We start from the raw sequence: 13,380 nt of genomic DNA on the forward strand, positions 1-13,380 counted from the left end.
CTGAAGCTGTCAGGGAAACTGACCGTCCTGCCCCTGCTTCAGCGTCTGGAGTGCTGGGATTATAGGTGTGCACCACCCCTCATGCCAGATGCTGGTCCGAGAAGAGGGTTCATTCTTCTTTCTGGTCTGGAAAGGTGCCCAGTTACAGCCCATCAGGATGGAACAGAGTTGGGCATAGCAGCTTCTGGGCTTATTCATAAAATGACCCTGAAAGGAGTTTGTCAGAGGTGTTGTGGCTGTATGACAGCGTCAGTCCCAAGGCTTCCCAGGATGGGACAAGCGCAAGTTTCCACGCTCCTAAAGACAATCTCCAGCAGCCCACTCTGGGTTGCATTTCTAAAGGACTTTATTGTCCTGCTTCTACACCATAATAAAAAGGGACCTGCAAGCTCCAGGCCTGTACCATTTGTCACCACTGCAAAAACATGACTCACTTGAACACATTTCCCGCCCCACCCCCAGACCTCACAAGATAAATACATGTTACAATTTTTTTTGAAAACAGAATAAATTAATAACTTAAGTGATTAGGCACCAACAATGATTTGAAAAATTAAATGTCAATCTTAAATGGCAACAAGACACAAATGTAAGACTAGACTGCTTCTACTTCATTTTCTCTTCCCAATGAAGAGTGACAATCCTGTGTGAAATGATTCTAAGTTTCAAGACACAAGTAGCCAACAGATTACACAAGAAACACACCACCAGATACCATGACAGCACAAATCACCACTAGGTACCCCTGTCAAGTATGGCTGCTCTTGCCAGGTCCAGGCCCCAAATATGGCAAGTCCCAGAGAGATGGCCCTGTGAGGTGGGCTTGCTTCCCCACACTTCACAGCCAAAGGCCCAAATGGAAAGGAAGAGCTACTTCCCCTCATAGCCTGTAAAACTCTGTTGTAGGGAGGGAGGGAGCCATGGCTGGGACTGTAGAAGACAGGTGGCCCAAAGGCAGACTGGACCCAAACCCACGTTCCAGTAACTTGAGAATGGTTGTGCTTCTGTTATGGGCCTGGGGCTGATTTTCATGGAGTCAACTATAGCTATCAGCAAAATACAGATAGGGAGGGATGGAGTTAACTAGCTAATGTTCTGTGTGCTGCCCCTCCCCAGTGACCCAGACCTTCAAAGGATCCTTCAGGTTCTCCTTATAGCAACACAGCATCAGCTGGGACCATCCCATTTCACAGACTGGCAAGCCTCAAGGAGATGCCATGCCCTTTCTTCACTGTTCCTACTCAACTTTAATCTTGCAGGGTGGAGCTGGAAGTGTCCCTGCAGGACAGGTACTTGTGGGAGCTACGCTAGCTAAGAGGCAATGAGTGTTCTTGGGTCTCAATCCTTGACAGCCACCAGGGGAGGTGAACTTTGACCCATGGGTAGGCCAAAGAACTTTATTATTATTATTTTTTAATGGAATTGGCTTTTCCTATTTGGGGGTTGGAGGATGGGTTGGTAGTCACATTAGTCATAGCACTAGGAGACTGGGAATTTTGAGTCAGAGCTCAGCTTTCAAAGGTTTGAACCAGAGCAGGACTAACTAGACTTGAACACCTCAGTCTCGATAAGTGGCAGCCAGTTCCACCCACATGGCACACTCAACTCAGAACATGCACTCAGGTGGCTTCTGGGGCCAATGACACCTGGATCTGCTATGAGCTCCAGCTCCAGTCAAAAGCTTAGCCACATGGGAGCCCCACTGAAGAGTCTTAAAGGGTGCCATAAGCATGGGCAAAGCCAGCCGAGTATCCTGTAACCTAGTTCAGTGCCACCAACCACTACCCCATTTCAGTCAAGGTGACAGCACACACTTCTGAGGCTGCCTTCATACCTTCAAACACCTTCTGTTCTCAAAGCTGAGGCTTCCCTCACCCCCTCTCCTCCAGGGATCCAGCCCTGCCTACCTTTTCTGGGTAACTCACTCTGCTCTTTCCCTGGCACCTCCCCTCCCTGTGGCCCAGTCTCCCTTAGCATCTCCCCTTCCTCTGTACTTGTAAGTAGTCCATCTTTTACTTTTCTCACTGGTTGTGACCTCACAAGGTAGGATTCATCTGTAGCACAGGGCTTGGCAACTATTACTAAATGATCCATTCTCATGTGAGAAGAGGGGCTATTACTGAGGAACTCCTTGTTAGGGCTCTCTAGAGGAGACAGGAGAGGTGTGCTGCTAGTGCTGAAAGGTTCTAGATTTAGAGGACAATGGTCTGTTCTTCTAAGACAAAATGAAATGCTGGTTTGCCCTGTTTTCTCTGAAATGTTTGAAGATTTGGTCAACAACCTTCCCCACAAACACATTCAGCTCTCCCTGCCATATCTTAGGAGCCTTAAGTGATATCTGCTTCTCATCCCTCTGACCCCATGGTAGAAGAGGGATAGTCTCTACCATCCCTGCAGCTGAGGACAGCTTAGAGAAGAGCTGAGACAAAGACCTGGCCTGGCACTCAGTCAGAGGTGCCTCTATCTGGCCCAAGCCATTACCCAGACCTTCATGTATTTCCTAGATTTTATCAAGTATGGCTCCTTCCCATTCTCCTTCCTGTGGCACTCCTGCATGTGGCCTTGGGCTCTCTATCAGGCCCTTTGGATGCCACCCCACCTGCTGCATGGCCAGCTTCCCAGCCTCTAAGTCATCTCTGCACCTTCCTACCTCCTAGTAACCTGCTTTCTGTGCCATCACTGCCACAGTGTCCCTGGGGCCTACCACACTCCTGTCCCAGGGTCCCCCTGCATCCCAGCGCCTGCATTACCCCTACTCTTTCCCACTCTGTCTTCTCTGTCTGGGCCAGGAAAGAGCACTGCCTGTCCCAGAGTGGCAGAGTCCTCTCGCTCCAGGGTTTGTTACCCTAAGCCCTGTTCTTTGTTCCTGGTTGCTTGTCATCACTTTTCCTTCCTGCTATCCTTCATCCTTTGCCTCTCCCAGTCTACATCATGGCCTGATAATTGGATACCACCCTGCAGGTGATTAGCTACCCTTCTGTGCCTTGGGACCTAATTTCTTTGTCACTCAAAGCAACTTCTGACCTTCATTATCAACCATTTCTTCTCTTGGCACCTTGCTTTTCCTTTGCCAAAAACAGCAGGGATGTGAGAACCCATGTCTACTTTAGTCTGCTGATCCTTGGCTCCCTGGGTTATCCCCTGGGGATGGAGAAGCAGCCCTGAGGTAGAGGGTAGAGAGCTGTGAGCAGACAGGAGGCATGAGCCTGGCTCAGAGCCTCAGCCCTCCCTCTAAGAGTCCAAGCAGCAGACAGATGGGTCCAAAGCAGGAAGCTTTTTTTTTTTTTTTTTCTTTTTCTTTTTCTTTTTTTGGCAACAGCTCCTAACAAGGGTGGTGGAGGCACAGCTAGTATTGATAGAAGTCATAGGTGGACCCCAAGTGGCAGAGGAAGTATCTCCATCAGGCCCTTGCCTCCAAGGGGTAAGGGTCAGGGTCCCTGATGATGAGTGCTTTAAAGGCTGAAAGTGGTACAGAGGAGAGGTGTGGGGAGGGAGGGAGGAGGTGACAAAGAAGAGCTAGCTCTGAACAGCTGCCTCGTGGCCCTTGAGCTCGGTGGCCCCCTTTATCACAGCTTGGCACCCTTGGAAGGTTCTGAGGATTGCCGCACATCTGTCCACTCCTGCATGGTGTTCTGCAGGGCCTGGGTCTTCTCTTTATCCACTTGGACATAGTCTACTTTCTCATCCGATGTGACAGATGATGTGGATGGCTGAGGGGACAAAAGGAATGACTGAGTTACCTACAAGGTTATCACTTTGAATGGCCTCAAGGTCTTGTCTGTGCTGAATGTGGACTTCAAAGTGAAATCCTATCTATGTTGGAGGCCATAGCCTGCTGGGATCTGCTTCCTAGCTTTCAGGGTAAGTCCACCACTACTGGTCCAGGCCTCACTCATGCCTCCACCCATCTTCCTTTGGCCACACTTCCAGGAAAATGGATGTGCTATATGGCAATAAACACCAGGCTTTAGAGCTCTCAAAACATGCTGAGGGGAATGTTGAGGTAATCTTCTCCTTGCTGCCTGGACTGAGAGTAGTCCTTGGTGAGGGTACGGTGTCTTCTCCATCAGGGCTCTTGACCCCATCCAGACAGTTTTTTTTTTAAGGGTACAGAGACAGGATCTCCATGTCTTGGATTGTTCACTGAAGCCCTTTGTATTCCTGAGCAATCCCTGTGGGTGTATCCCATGGCAAGGAGATGGGTAGACTCATGGAAGTCAATAGACTGAGGGGACTGGTTCCCTGAAACACCAGTTAAAGTGCAATGAGTCATATAGAATGTCTCTGGAATGGGTCTCCTAATCCCCAACCTCCAGGTACCTTTCGGTGAGGGCTCGGGGAGCCCGGCTGGAAGTCTAGGGCTAGGTAGTCCACGCTGCCAGTACTCTTCTTCGGAGCTGGGCTGTTGGTGCCACTGGGAACAGGGGATGCAGACACTGGGTTTTGCTATGATAAAGATTAAAACTGGGTAAGTTTAACAGCCCCAAACTGTTACCTTGAAAACCTATCGGAGCAAGAGCTCCTCTACTATGTCCTGCACTGAGCCATGCACTGGGACTTTTCATATTCTCATGCAAGTCTTCATTGCAGTCTTGGGAGGTGGCTAACACAACTGTTCAATTCACTAAAGGCTAAAACACCTAGGTTTAGGAAGGACAAGAAGTCACCTGGTATGTGACAGGAGCCAGGGATATTTTTCTTAAAAAGATGATTTTTTGTTTTTACTTTTTTGTGCATTGATGTTTTGCCTGTATGTGTATATGAGGGTATCAGATCCCCTGGAATTGGAGTTACAGTTATGAGCTGCCATGTGAGTGCTGGGAATTGAACCCAGGTCCTCTGGAAGAGCAGTTCTTTTAACCGCTGAGTCATGTCTCTGTCCCCTAGAGCTGTTTTCAGACCACTCATGTACCTGTCTGCCTCCCTTTAGAGAGCTCTGTTAAGGGCACTGTCTCTCCTGGAAGGCCCAGCCTCAGTTTGCAGGTCCCTGATAACCAACTTTCTCCCACACTTCAGAGTTTCCTATCACATCTGGCCATAAGCAGCTGGTTCCCTCTGCTCTTCTCCACAGGGACCTGAACAAGTCCCTTTGTTTCTGGGCAACAGTCTTCATTTCTTCAGCCATTCTCCATGTGAAAGGTTCTAGGGCCCTGTCTTCAGCTTTAAGAGAGCAGTTTGTCTTAAAGGTGCCAAGGTCTGATTGTAGTAAGAAGTGACAGTCCCATCTTAATGATTGATCTGTTCTCTGAATCTCAGCAGCCTTGCAGCTGTGCCCTTTTCAGTGACCTTAGAGAGGAACCACATCATGCTATGTGTGTGTTTCTACTACTGCCACCACCACGGGGAGTTATATACCTGCATGTCTCTCTAAGGGCACCAATCATGCCACCTGAATCACAGTAGTGAGAATGACTTCCTTAGGGACAAAGCTGTGTATTTCTAATGGTGGGTAACATTCATCTGTCCAGGAAGGGTCTGCAGCAGAAGGCTGCAGTGCAAGGTGGCCATGACCTGAGCGGGGAAGAACTGGCAGGCAGGCCAGTGAGTGAGTGAGGACTCACCATAGGGACATAGTTCTCCTCGCTGTCTCCGGAGTCTGTGCTGGTGATGCTTTGTGTGGAGATAGGACGGCAGTACTGGGAGGAGCTGGAGTTAAAGGTGTGGCTGTTGGACAGAGAACAGAGTGAACACTGAGGAGATACAGTTTTTATACCCCAGACCTGGGCCGTCAGAGCTTCACACTTCTGTTATCAGACTGAGATCTAATTTAGGGAGATTTTAAATGATTTCTCCTTTACAGATGAGGAAAACAGTTCCCACAAGATCGAGACAGATTAGTAAAACAGAAGATGGTTGGCATCTGGGAAGACCCACCGTCCGTATGTGTAGGCTGGGGCTGCATGGAACAAAGGAGCAGCCAGGACAGGCATGCTCTTTGCTTTCTGGCTACCATGCCCTCCTCCCTACTATGTTTCTGCCTTGCCACAGGCCTCAAATGAGTCAAATGAATGCAGATTGAAACCACGAACCAAAATAAATCTATCCTCTTCTTGAATTGTTTACACCACATGTTTTGTAACAAAGACCAGAACCAAACACAGTCCCTGATTAGCATCAAAATCCTGGTGGTGGTGCACACCTTTAATCCCAGGGCTTGGGAGGCAGACACAGGTGGAATTCCGTGAGCCTGAGGCCAGCCTTGTTTACAGAGTGAGTACCAGGACAGCCAAGGCTACACAGAGAAACCCTGTCTTAAACCTCCCCCACCTCCACAAAAGAAAATTTGCCAGCTATCACTCAATTCTGACATCAAGATCCTGCTTCTACAGACACTCACTTGACCCTGGACCAAGACTTGGTGACAGGTGACTTGAAAGGGAGCTCATCGATGACAGCATTGTTTCTCAGGTCAAGAGGTGTTGGCTTTGCTACGGTAGGAACAGAGTTCAGGGATCAGTGACTAAACTACATAGACACATACTATATGGAACACACAAGCACATTTACAAAGGCCATCAGTTTTATACAGTTTCAAGACTCCCATAGACACCACACTGGAGATACTCAAGTTCATGTCTTCACATTCGTAAGCAGTGTCCTTTCCACTGTATCTATAGTAATCTGACTCCCAAATCCAAAACTGGACTCATGGTCTAACAGATTCTTATAAAATCAGATTGTATTTAGAAGAGAGACAGTTGCTGTGACTACAACTGCTGATTTTAGACAGTGCATTGAAAAATCACAGTGAAGAAAAGTCAATGGCACAGGACCCTGCAGGCCTCAACTTCACAAGTTCAGAGTCCTAGTTGGCCAGACTCATGGGCTACATCTCTGCCCAACTTCCCTACTCTTCCCTTTGGATCCCTGCTGCTCAGCTAAGGTCAGCAGAAACCAGTTTGGCCACTTCCTGCTCTTGATGCAGATCATGGGGCTACTACTACTGCACATCTGTGGTAGACTACATGACATATCCTAGACGCTTCCTTTTTAAACAGATCTGAAGTCTGCATTTGCACCATTTGCACAGACACACACCCCTAAGTCCAATATACACAGAATCTCTAAGCAAATGCTTTCCAGAGACAGAAAGGGGGATAGAGTGGACTCACCTTTGCGGTCAGGCTTGAGATTGCGATTGACTGGGGGTGGCTGGATCTCACTTCCTCGGCTGGGGCCTCTATGAATAGGAAGGGCTGTGGATGGGTAGCCTAGTGGGTCAAAGTGATGGGGCCCTGGGCTCATGGGGATGTAGACACTTTGGGAATTGTCCCCTGCTCGTTCCATAGCCAGCAGGGTAGAAGATCCTGGGTTCATGGGCACGTAGTTGTCATCAGAGCTGGCACTGTCTGATCGACCCACGATAGTCTTCCCTGGCTAAAAAAAAAAAAAAGCAAAAGACCTACTTGTGCTTTTAGTTACATGGGTGTGCCTTCTTCTCTACCATGATTGACCCAAGGGGCCCTGATCAAATCCCACCTCCAGGAAAGGACTAACACTCTCACTCACAGATTCAGCAGACCAGCTGGCGCTCTCTCCACCTCGTGTTGGGTACTCGTAGGTCTCACAGGAAGAAGCTGTGATGAAGGAAGGAAGGTGGTTTATATTCATGCTGCTCCCCATGTTTACTCTCCCTGTCCCTGTCTAGTGTGGCCATTCTCCTGATTTTCCCAAAGGTACTTCTGTGTCTTTGAGGGACAGGGGACAGGGTGTTGCTTGCTACTCACTCCTTTTGATCACAAGTTCTGCTTAAGTCTCAGATATGTTCCACTGTGTCTATCTGCAGAAGGCTTCCTGACTTCAGCCCTGGGGGTTCCTCTAATGCCTCCCACTAGGCCCTCTCTCCCCTCTGGGAATACTTAGTAATGGCACTTAGACTAATTATGGATATTGAGGGGTTTTTTCTCTAGCAAGAAGTGAGCTTTGAAAGGCAGAGGCATGTTGTGTATGTGTTATACAGTTCTAAAGCCCAGCATGACTGCTCAGATAGCCTGACTGACTAAACTGGAAGCCTGGCCTCAGAGGCCTGAGGCTCATCTGTGCTGCTGTCACAGCAGGGAATGAGAGGTTGTGCAAGCTCTAAAGAGAGCTCACTGAACAGAGGGTATACACAGAGTTAGAATGCATCTGTGACAAGTGAGGCTAGAACTTAGGGACTTCAAGCCAAAGTTCAGACTACAACCAGAGATTTTGCCGTGACATGAAAGTATCCTGAAGATAATTTTGTATTATTTGTTTTGAGTCCACATAGGTTTGGCTCAAAAAATTTGCCAATCTTCTAAAGTTTTTACATCTTTGGCTTTAGTTTTAAATAAACAAAATAGTTTTATTTGAACCTCCAAAACCAAAATAACATCTCCAAAGCAGAGTCTGCTACACTCTCTCACAGTGGGTGTTACAATGATAGCTGGGGACTACATAGAAGATGCCTTAACTTGTATCACTGAGTTGAGTAGTCCTTAGGTTTACCTTAGTCTATGGGTGATCAAGGGCTAGCAATACACTGAGAATGCCTGGACCACCTCCCTGGCCCTCTGGTCTCAGTTAGGGATTACACTGACCTCGGTGGAGTCGGCTGTTGTCCATTGCAGGGAGGGTGTTGCGCCTGGGGATAGTAGTAGCTACAGATCTGCTATTTTCACTAACTGGAGGTCTTTGCTGAGGGCTGCCCCACCGAGGTGTTTCTGCCTGACTTGGCTTGGGGGGCCGGGGTGGGGGAGCTATGGCTGAGTCTCCAGGAGTGGCCACTGTCATGGCATTGTGGTTCTTGTCCAGTGTGAATGTTCTAGGAATCTGGTAGGCTGAGAGAGGGGTGGTTGGAACATCCATATTGTCCACTAGGAGGTCTCCAAACTCCCGACACAGGGTATTGCTGGGTGTCTTGAAGGTGTACACTTCCTCATTATCTGTCTCAGACCCTGTGAGGCTGCCCTTGGTGTGGCTGTGTGAAGCCAGGCTACGGGGGAGGTCATAAGTACTGTCTTTGAATTCTGTATTGTGTCGGCTTGGCTTGGGAAGGCTATAGAAGCCATGGACTTGACCGCTGACTCCGTTGATACAGTGTCCATTGCCCTGGGCAAGTTTTTGCACGGCTGTATCACTCTTCTGCCGGGTGCCCTGAGAGAAGCTGGCACTCCTAAAAGAGAGAAGAGAAGGGGTGCAGTGAGAAGAGGACAGAGGATGTTCAAAGCATTATGCAGCCAGTTGGTGTGGGAACCCTGAGGAGTCAGACAGACCTGAGGTTTGTTTAGTTCCTGCCACATATTAGCATGTGATCTTGAGATTTCTACTTTTGGCATCTCCAAAACAGTGATTAAAACCATACTAGGAAGATTGTTTAGGGGGTCAACTCTAATGTATCTAGCATGTGTTTGTTCTAGTAATGTTAGCCTTTGTGATCCTCCTTACTCCCGTGATTGCCATTAACAGGGAACAGGGTCATTCCTGGACCCCAGAGATATGACTAAACCAGTTGTGCTGCCAATCTGCTCACTGTCTGAACTACACAGACACACATGAGTACAAAAGCTATGAGACAGTGGCAAGTTGTGGGAGAAAACAGCAAGTCATTTACTCTCTGAGTTTTAGCTTTTTCTCTTTAAAGTGAAGTCATATCATGGGCACTGATGCTTGTATTTTAAGAATTAATTTAAATTTAAGTTGTAGGCTTATCTTCAACCAGGAATCATGGTTTGTTGAGAGGAATCTTTCCTGAGATTCTTTCCAGATATCTAAAGATAAAAGGAATTCTATTTGAGAACCATATTCAGAATAGAAAGTGGTATTATTTTTATTATTTTAAATGATGGTTGTGAGAAATAAGGCAGGAATTAAAGAAAAGAACTGTAAAGAGGGCAACTTATGTTATGCCCCAGCATTGCTACTGACACACCCTGTGACATCATCATGATGCTCTCCCAGATGTGACCTAGTAGGTCTCAATGATGTCTGAGAGTCCACCTGGATCAGAGGCTCCACAAGCCTTTCATTTCACAAGAGTGATTGTTAGCCTGGGTTTCGCATAAGTACTTTGGTAACCTGGAGGGTGAGGTTTGAACAGCAAGGAGCCAGATCTGCTCTTCTATCTCTATGATGATCCTTCAGAGAGTCAATGAGGGGGCTCAGAAAAAGGGATCAACTTCTTCAGCAGTAAATCTCAGTCTTTTGTAGACCAGAGGTAGCTTTAGAGGCCCAGTAACAAGCTCTGGGAGCTATTATCAGAATAAGGTGCAGTACACACAGACCTGTGCATTCTCATGGGTGGCGTTTGAACTGGGGTACACTGGTGCATCATCTGCTTTCCCTTAGCTCCCTTGATGGGAACTTGCTATAGATATGGCCACCAGGTGGTGGCAGAAAATAGCTTCCAGAAGTTTGGAAAGATGAAAGGAACCAAGTGTGCTGGCCAGGTTTTCCCTAACTTTGGCTACTGGTGGCTAGGAGTACCTTTTCAGTCCCCAAATATTTACCAGCCATCCTCCCTAGGTTTCTGTATTATTTCTCCCATTCCAGTCAATTCCAAACATATAACTGAGCCAGCAACTATGGGCCCAGGATAGATGAGCATCAGAGATGAGGCAGGAGAATCCATGGCAGGTACAGAGTGTGTTCATATTTGCCTTTGGTGCTTTTAATATTATTGTTTTTGAATTTCCAACCCTCTGCCAGATATCTTCATTTAATTTGTTCATTTGAAAAACACTTGCTGATGTCCTCTTTCCTGTGTAGGCCAGCCACGATGGTTACAGGGATGCCACCTTCTGTGTGCTTGGAAATCACAGGAGGTGCCACCCCTGCAAATCTCTACCATCAAGTCTGAGTCTGCCTGGTGGTGGGGTGAAGTGTCAGGAAGGCTTTTTCACAGACATCACATCTGAGTGAGTCTGGAAAGAAGAGTGGCAAGATAAAGTTAAGGCATTCCAGTTTGAGGCCAAAGATGTTTGACACAACTTTGCCAGCTTAAGGACCTACACGCTGCTCATGTGGGAGGAAGCATGCAGAAGGTAAGGTAGACAGAAAGACAGATGCTGCATGATCTCACTCGAATGGAATCCAAATAACTTATGGAATCAGGAGAACCACCATTATACACAATAAAATCACACAATGGTATCTGTCAATTTAAAAAGTTGAGTTAGTTTGGTTTAGCTATAAAAATCTGGCAGTCCAGGAAGACTCCGAAGCAGTGGCAGAACATCACAGGTGTCCTGTAGTAACTACAAACATATATTAGAATGGACTTGTCACCTTCCTTCTTCAAGTTCATTTCTTCCTTGACTCTCTGGTCTTGGGAAACCAGAATAGAGGAGTTATCCATACTGATTTTTATGCATTCCACTCCATCTCAATTCTTTATGTTTTTTCTTCCCTGATCAACGAGAGGGCTAACAACTGATCTTGTTCCTTCCTTTTCGGGACCCTCTGGTCATCTGTGTCCTGCTGATACTTTCCCAGACTTCCCATCCAAATGCCATCAGTATAGTGTCAGTGACTTAGCACTATACCTCAACCTTTAGGTTTATTTCAACTTTTCTCTCTGATACTATGGGATGAACTCATCAAATGTACTATATATACTAGACCCCCACCTGCCTCTGCCTCCCAAGTGCTGGGATTATAGGCAAGTGCCACCATGCCCAGCAGCTGATCTTTTCTTCTCATGAGGCAGGGTCTTATTATGTAGTCGGTACTAGTCTCTAATTCACAATCTTCCTGCCCCAGCCTTCTGGGTGCTGTGATTACATATGTGATTACATGATTATATACATATCGCCACATCAGTCTGGGATGCTTCTAATTTCAACCTGGCAAGGTAAAGATTCTTCAGAACTGGCACAGATGGTTTATTCCTTAAAATCATTTCTATACCTCTGAGCATAATCATCACTTGCTTAATTCTGTTCTTGGAGTAGATATGAACTATTATTCGTACTATGCCTTATTGTTTCTTCTGCCAGACTGTGACTTTCTTGAGAAAAGAAATGGTGTCATAATTATTCTGCTCTGTATCCAGATTACCATTTGTCACATGGTAGCTAATGAATGCAAATGGGTGAAGAGCAGGTGCAGGATTACATCAACTTGTGAGTAAAGAAACTGTAATGCTACCATGCTTTTCCCTGAACTTGGCCCAAACCTTCTGGTCTAACATATTGAAATCTTTGCTCAGTGATTTTTTTCCCCCAAGACAGGGTTTTTCTGTGTAGCCTTGATTTTCCTGGAACTAGTTCTGTAGACCAGGCTGGCCTCAATTTCTTGCTGGCTAGAAAACCTTAATACTGCTGAGCAACTACTTCTCTCTCAGCTGCAGGGTTGTACTGTTCCTTATAACAACTACCATTCAGACATGTCCATGTAACCTAAAGTTAGCTAAATTCAATGCTCTGCTATGTCTGAATTAATTCCTTTTCTCCTACCCGGTAAGAAGCAACTTACGGGAGGAAGGTCTTTTCTGGCTTACAGAGACAGGAGCATGTAGCAGCTGGTTTTACTGTTTCCAAATTAGGATGCAGAGACAAATACTGATGCTTAGCCTGTTCTCTCCTTTTGATTCACTCCAGGATTCACTGGGATGATTTGCCTTATACACAAGTTGAGTCTTCCCTCTTCAGGTTAACCTTTCTAGAAACACCCTCATAGACAAAATAAGAGGCATATTGCCATGGTGATTCTAGATGTAGTCACAGCCAGCTATACTTCAAGTGCCCATTACTTTTGTGTGGCATGTGGCTATGGCCAGGCAGCAGGGATAGAAAATATATCCATCATCTTAGAACATTCTAGGTGCAGATCCTATACCTATTTTAATTAGCTTTGTTTTTATTGTCAGAGCTTTGCCAAGATAAGTTCTTAATTGCAACCATATCCAGATTACAAATCATGTTTCTAAATTAATTTAGTAATGTATAATACCTGTTTTTAAAACTAAGGCAAAGCACTAGTAAGATGTTTCAGTAGGTAGAGTCACTTACACATAAGTCTAATGACCTGATTTCAATCCCCAAATCCCACGAGGCGGCAGGGGAGAACCAACTTCCAAGAGTTGTTCTCTGACCTCCATATATATTCTGTGGCACATACTCACCTGTACCCGAGCACACATACATACTGAGATGGCTTAAATGAAAATGGCCCCCATAGGCTCATATGCTTTAACTGTTTAGGAAGGATTAGGAGGTGTGGCTTTGTTGGAGGAAGTGTGTCATTGGAGGTGGGTTTTAGTTTTCAAAAGCCCATGCCAGGTCCAATCTCTTTCTCTGCCTACTGCCTGTGAATCAGGATGTACAACTCTCAGCTAGTGTTACAGCAACATGCCTATCTGCTTCCCACCATGATGGTCATGGACTAACCCTCTAAAATTGTAAGCAAGCCCCCAATAAA

General features: G+C 46.5%; 1 protein-coding gene across 2 annotated transcripts in view; it reads right to left on the reverse strand.

Moving 5' to 3' along the window:
* Positions 1-477: 477 nt before the first annotated feature.
* Gab2 (GRB2 associated binding protein 2) overlaps positions 478-13,380 on the reverse strand; it is a 161,546-nt gene continuing 148,643 nt past the window's right edge. For both annotated transcript variants that reach the window (XM_027407673.2, XM_027407674.2), the window contains exons 4-10: positions 8,562-9,136; positions 7,510-7,577; positions 7,113-7,377; positions 6,338-6,428; positions 5,562-5,664; positions 4,321-4,446; positions 478-3,710 (exon numbers count right to left, since the gene is read on the reverse strand). In XM_027407673.2, coding sequence (XP_027263474.1) covers positions 3,567-3,710; positions 4,321-4,446; positions 5,562-5,664; positions 6,338-6,428; positions 7,113-7,377; positions 7,510-7,577; positions 8,562-9,136 — 1,372 coding nt within the window. In that variant the 3' untranslated portion in view covers positions 478-3,566. The remainder of the gene's footprint in view (positions 3,711-4,320; positions 4,447-5,561; positions 5,665-6,337; positions 6,429-7,112; positions 7,378-7,509; positions 7,578-8,561; positions 9,137-13,380) is intronic.

Source organism: Cricetulus griseus, chromosome 3, assembly GCF_003668045.3.
Source record: "Cricetulus griseus strain 17A/GY chromosome 3, alternate assembly CriGri-PICRH-1.0, whole genome shotgun sequence".
NCBI classification, from domain to species: domain Eukaryota; kingdom Metazoa; phylum Chordata; class Mammalia; order Rodentia; family Cricetidae; genus Cricetulus; species Cricetulus griseus.